At 38.1% G+C, this 6,564-nt stretch overlaps 1 protein-coding gene across 2 annotated transcripts in view; it reads left to right on the top strand.

Moving 5' to 3' along the window:
• Window positions 1-2,229: 2,229 nt before the first annotated feature.
• Window positions 2,230-6,564, top strand: part of LOC311286088 (uncharacterized protein) — a 38,109-nt gene continuing 33,774 nt past the window's right edge. Inside the window, exon 1 of one of the 2 annotated variants that reach the window (XM_084402132.1) lies at window positions 2,230-2,570. In XM_084402132.1, the coding sequence (XP_084258258.1) occupies window positions 2,256-2,570 (315 nt within the window). In that variant the 5' untranslated portion in view covers window positions 2,230-2,255. The remainder of the gene's footprint in view (window positions 2,571-6,564) is intronic. The other variant, XM_084402131.1, reaches the window with a different exon arrangement.

Raw genomic sequence — 6,564 nt, 5'->3', positions numbered from 1 at the left:
TTTTTAAAACATCAAAATTAACAACTAAAGCTGAGGTTTATAATTTCAAAAAGGCAAACTATGAAGGAATGAAGCATAGACTTACAGAAGTAGATTGGAGCAAAATCGAGAAAACAGATGGCTGTTTTTCAAAAATGTAGTATTAGAGGTGCAAAACAATTGCATCCCAAAAGTAGACAAATCAAAATCGAAAACAAAATGGCCAAAATGGTTTAATAGATCAATAATAAAAAAAAAAATATTCAGAGAAAAAAGACACTCTACAGAGCGTTTAAAAGGGACCAAGAACAAACTACACAGAAAGAGTACTTGGAAATGCAAACGCAAGTCAAAAAGGAAGTTAGAAAGGCAGGTAGAAAGAGAGGTAGAAATGAACATTGCCAAGGGGGCTAAACCCAATTCCAAAAAGTTTTTCCAATATTATAACAGCAAAATAACACTCAAGGAGGAAGTAAAATGTCTAAAAGATACAAATGGCAACATCATAGATGAAGAGAAAAAGATAGCAAATATATTGAATGATAAGGCACTATAAATAAATAAATACATTACTTTTCACAGGTTTTTACAAAGGAGGATACTGACAACATGCCCCACATGTCGACCTATTCCTATCCAATTTTAAATAACTTTAGCATAACAGAGGCAGAAGTGTTAAAGGGACTAGGAGCTCTGAAAACAAACACATCCCCTGGGCTGGATGAGATCCTCCCAATAGTACTCAAAGAAATGAAAGAAGTTATTTACAAACCACAAACCACTAACCAAGATCACGCAACAGTCTCCTGACACAGGGGTTGTACCAACAGACTGGATAATTGCAAACGTAATACTGATCCCAAAAATGGAGGCAAAACCGAACCAGGTAACTACAGACCAATAAGCCTGACTTCTATTATATGGAAACTGATGGAAACTATAATAAGATCCAAAATGGAAAACCATCTATATGGTAACAGTATCCTGGGAGACAGTCAGCATGGTTTAGGAAAGGGAGGTCGTGTTTAACTAACCTGCTTGATTTTTTTTGAGAATGCAACATCAACAATGGATAATTGCAAAGCATATGAAATTATTTATTTAGATTTCCAGAAAGCTTTTGACAATGACCCGCATAAAAGACTAATCCTCAAACTGAATGCAGTAGGGATTCAAGGAAATGCATGCACATGGATAAGGGAGTTGTTAACATGTAGAAAACATAGTACTGATTAGAGGAGAAACCTCAACATGGAGTGAGGTAACCATTGGTGTACCACGGGGATCAGTATTAGGTCCTCTGCTATTCCTAATCTACGTTAATGACTTAGATTCTGGTATAGTAAGCAAACTTGTTAAATTTGCAGATGACACAAAAATAGGAGGCGTGGCAAAATACTATTGCAGCAGCAAAGATCATTCAAAATGATCTAGACCGCATTCAGAACTGGGCAGACACATGGCAAATGTCATTTAATAGAGAAAAGTGTAAGGTATTGCATGCAGGCAATACAAATGTTCATTATAAATACCACATGGGAGAAACTGAAGTTGAAGAAATAATCTATGAAAAAGATCTGGGAGTTTATGTGGAGAAATGTCTTCTTCTAGACAAGTGGGGAAGCTATAAAAAAGGCCAACAGAATGCTCGGATATATAGTGAAAAGGGTTGAATTTAAATCAAGGGAAGTATGTTAAAACATTAAAATGCATTGGTAAGACCTCATCTAGAATATTGTGTTCAGTTCTGGTCACCACGCTACAGAAAGGATATTGATGCTCTAGAAAGAGTGCAAAGAAGAGTGACCAGAGTTATTCCTGGTTTAAAAGGCATGTCGTATGCAGACAGGCTGCAAGAACTGAATCTATTCATAGGAACGGTCTCATCTTGACAGTAGTAACTAACCTTTTAACTTCTATCTGCTTTTAATTCTGCATCCTGAGAAAGCTGCTTTTTATACTACTGAAAATGTAAAGACTGCAAACAGAGAGATCTCCCTGGATTTGTACTCTACAGTTCTGGCTATATTCCCAAGCATTCTGCCTTCCTGATTGCTTCACCGCGCTGTGTGTTTGCTGACAGTGATTGATTTACAGCAAGATCTTTCCCTTGATGTGCCTGTTCTAGTTATTTTCCGTGTGTGCCCAGTTCTGTATGCGGTCCAAAGTCAACTATGGTGCACTGAACTCTCTCCATCAGTCCTGTCGTACCACAGTCACAGCAAGGTTGCATTTGGCTATAAAATCCAGAGGTCTCTGTGTGCCCTTTCCAGACTATGCAGAAGCCTGTATTAACTATGGCTCTATCCACATTTGTCATTTTAGCCTGTTTTGTTCTGCCTCTGTGGCTGAATGCAGAAGTGGTCACACAATTTGATCCGTCGTGTAAACAATTCTTTTACAAAGCGAGTGAACCAATTGGATTTAATCAAAACTATGTTAGAATCTGTCAGAAATACAACAATGACTATTATTATGCTACACTTTATTCGAAAAATCATCGGATTCCAGCTTTTAGTGCCTACAAATTAGATTTTGCCTGTAACCAGAACAATGCAGGTAGACAATCAAATTGGTTTATTGAACCACAGGTAAGATCCAATCTTTCTTTATCTTACTACTCGTTAATGATTTGATTTTAACCAATATTTTAAATAGTAGTTTATTGATGCTGGGTTTAGTACAGGGGCTATCTCACATTTTAAATGTAAGCCTGTAAATTAAGCTTTGCTTTACTGAGTGTTGGTGGAGCGATAGGGTATGAAATGATCAAATCTAACTAAATTTAAAAAAGCAAGGAGGGTTTTTGGGTTAATTAAATGTTTGTTTATCTTTAGGCAAGGAACATACTCAAAGCAATGAAGAGAGCAGACATACTCAAAGCAATGAAGAGAGCAGACATACACAAAGCAATGAAGAGAGCAGACATACACAAAGCAATGAAGAGAGCAGACATACACAAAGCAATGAAGACAGAGCAGGGCATGAGGTCTTTCAAAGCAAGTACACAATGCATTAAAACACTGTCAGCTTAAGTATACCACTTTTCTTTAGTGTTCACGTATTCATGTTCATAAACGATAACTTTTTTAACAGACCAAAGTAATAAAGGAATTGATGAGTTGTTTGTGAACCCCTGCTGTAGAATATTATATAATGCACTGTATTACTGTGTATACTAGCACTGTGTGCCTGTGGTATACTATATAAAAGTGCTGAAAACCTATTGTTATTGTACTGATTTTTATTAGGGGTTCAAGCACGAAGTGCTGAAACCCTATTGTAATTGTAAGGATTTTTATTATTTTTCTTCTCCGCTACAACGCACCGTGCAGCCCAAACCGTAAGTGCTAGAGACTTGAAACTTTGCCAGATGGTAGTACAAAAATCGAGGAGAGGTTGAGAGAGTATACTACAGCAATACAGCGCTACAGCAATCAATTGTAAAAGGGGTGGTGTGGCGCAATGGATAAGACACATGCCTTTGGTGTGAGAGACCCGGGTTCGAATCCACTGTGAGACACCAATGTGTCCCTGAGCAAGACACTTAACCCCTAGTTGCTCCAGAGGCGTGCGACCTCTGACATATATAGCAATTGTAAGTCGCTTTGGATAAAAGCGTCAGCTAAAATGAATAAATGTAAATGTAAATGTATTTGCTCATATTAATATCCTAGCTGGCATATTTTGTACTTTCACTCCCATATGGACCCCATTGAAAACAAGATGGCCTATCTCAAGGGGCTGTCCTTAATGAAGTAGAAATTGCAACGTTACAACTCAGTGTGGTCTTAACGAGGGTAACACGGCTCAGCTTTTATCAATGTCTGTGATTGCTGGCTGGTCTATTTATGAAGGCTTCTCCTGCCTCCTCTGTTGGCCATTTTGTGCAGCTGCTTAGGGGAACTCCTAAGCCACTAAAAGTCCTCTTCCCTGCTCTTAGCAGATCTCGCCTTAGGAGCCCTTTTAAGCGCTAGGAATCTTGAGGAATAGCTTTTATATTAACTGGGATTTTCGTGTCACTTTTAGGGGAAATTCTAAGAAAACGTCATGACTCTGAGAATTTTCTTAGAATTTGGCCGCTAGGAGCCACTTTTTGCACAAAAATTCTTTAGGGATACGGGCCCTGGACTCCTGAAGAAAAAAATTTATATCTTCGATTTCATTTCCGGTAGGCAAATTTTTCCGTCATTTAGAATTTTGTCAAAAAACTACTTTTGCGAATGTCGTGTTTACGGCTCAGGTTTGGGGAATGTGTAATCAATAATTAATAATTCACAATCAATAACTAGAAAAATGCATTTCCGGAGGAACTGCAAAGTGTGCTTGCTCGGGTGCAGTGCACTAACGTTAGCAGGTAGTGGATAGATGCGAGATGCGAGAAAAAAAGATGTCAAACTGTCTTTTATTTTCTAATTTAATTCCTCAATCAGTGCTGGACCGGCATTTTCTGTCTTCCGCTGAGCCCTAGCCGTGGTGTGCGAGTGATAGAGCGCGGCAGCAACGAACCATCAGCTTGCAGCGTAACAACATTGAATGCTCGGCCGAACAGCTGATCATAGCTGTACAGGGCGCCTTATTATTTTCCATCTCCATAAATATATCTAGTAGTAAAGCTAATGCAAGGGCTAGAAATCTATTAATCTTTTGCTGATACTTCCTTAGCTGTGTCTGAAACCGCTCACTCGTTCACTAATCCCTACATAGTGAATGGCAATTGAGTGCACTACATCAGCAAAGAATTCGGACGCTGACATAATTATCACGCGCCAGAGAGCTCAGACAATTTGTCATAAACATTACCTACCCATCTTTAATATTTCCTTTTTTTGGCTGTATGAATTGTATGTAACAATTGTATGTATGTATTTTTCACGTTTATTGCGTTATTTGATAAAAAAAAAAAGATAATAAAAACACTTGCTTGTCATATTTATTTACTTTTTACATTTATATGTGAAAATAAAAGAGAACAAAACACTACACAACACATTTGTTTATTCAAATATAGATAAATAAATAACCAGGCGTCCGGTCTTATAAATGATTGTTTTCTGGCTGCATTCACTGAGGTAAATTATTTTTAACGGTTATTGTTTACTTGCACACATACGTAAACTCCTCCATCGTTATGACCGTTCTGACTGGTGATGACGTGATGCGCGAAATGACAGTTGGGTGATCATCGCTCTCCACTTCCTGTGAAGTGATGTATCGATGTTCCCTTATTCCCTATGCCGTGCGCAGTGCCCTTCGAACTAAACATGTTCGCTCCCTTCGGATTAGAATCTAACTTAAGATGGCGGAAAACCCTGTGAAGTCCACTTCGCAGTCCACTTATGGTCAAATGGAACGCACCTGTTGATTGTTTGAGCATGTGACTGCGCGTTTCTCCTTGTTTTCTATTGTTATGCGCAGCATATTTCCCGTGCGCACAAACACAGCCACAGACAATGAACTGTTTGTTCGGTTAGCGAAGAAGAGCATGATGTATCTTGTATAAAGTTTTTTTTATTTTTTATTAACTGCTTTGAGGATTGGAAATGCACAATTCATGCATACAATTCTGTATATATTAATATACAGATGATGATTAAATTAGACCAATGCAAAAAACGAAATTCATGCCTGCATTTATTAAGACAAACCTAGTAAAAACGAATGCAGTCTATACACTGACTTGGCAGCTCTGTGAAATGTAATACAACAGTGCCACCTACTGTCTAAATGCATTAATATTAAAAGGTGAAACTCTTGCATAGACATAGGTAAATGGGTTTGTCTATTAGCCTGAAATAAAAAAAAATAAAAAAAATTCAGATCTTGTGCTTCCTCACATTGGAGTCCCGAGTTCATGTATAAAGTTTGGTTTCGATACGTGACAGCGTTCCTGAAATATGGACGACTTCCTGTTTGGCGACTACGCCGCTGATTTCGTTTGGCTGTGACGGGCAAACGCTTCCGAAAATCAAAAATCCTTCTAGTAACTTTTGTGAGGCTTGGTCCAAGGATCATGTACGTCCAGTTTCGTGAAGTTCGGATGTGTGGAAGATCAATCCACTATGGCGGACAAACGACATGGACTCGTGATGTCATCTTCGCGAGCAACTTACACCGGTACTGACTGTACGTTTTAAAGTTAGAACGGTGTCTCTGTCTCAAAGGGCCTAGGCGCAGGAGCTGGCCAAAATTTTTCTCCCGGGAATAATAATAATAATAATAAGAAAACTTAAGAAGAACAATAAGGCCAAAAAAAAAAAAAAAAAGAAGAACAATAAGTGTGCTGCTTTCAGCAAGCACACTTAATTAATCACAAGTTTTGAGCCAATTAACCGCACATTCTAAATCGCCCAAAAAGGGGATACGTTGCCAATGTATCTGTACTGGACAACTAAACACAACGGATTATACTTAGTTATCCATACAGGTAGGCAACAATAGATCAGTTGTATCAATAATCAATCACAATTAATTATAATCAAATATTAATATATCAATTGTCTAGAATAGATCGATTCTCAGGATACCCTCAATAGAGTTAATTCGTTATCGAATAATCTGTTTGTCCAGAAAAACTGACCGTAC

Source organism: Rutilus rutilus (assembly GCF_951802725.1).
Source record: "Rutilus rutilus genome assembly, chromosome: 1".
NCBI lineage: Eukaryota > Metazoa > Chordata > Actinopteri > Cypriniformes > Leuciscidae > Rutilus > Rutilus rutilus.
Note: the sequence above shows the minus strand (reverse complement) of the source record. Positions and strands in the feature narration are given on the sequence as shown.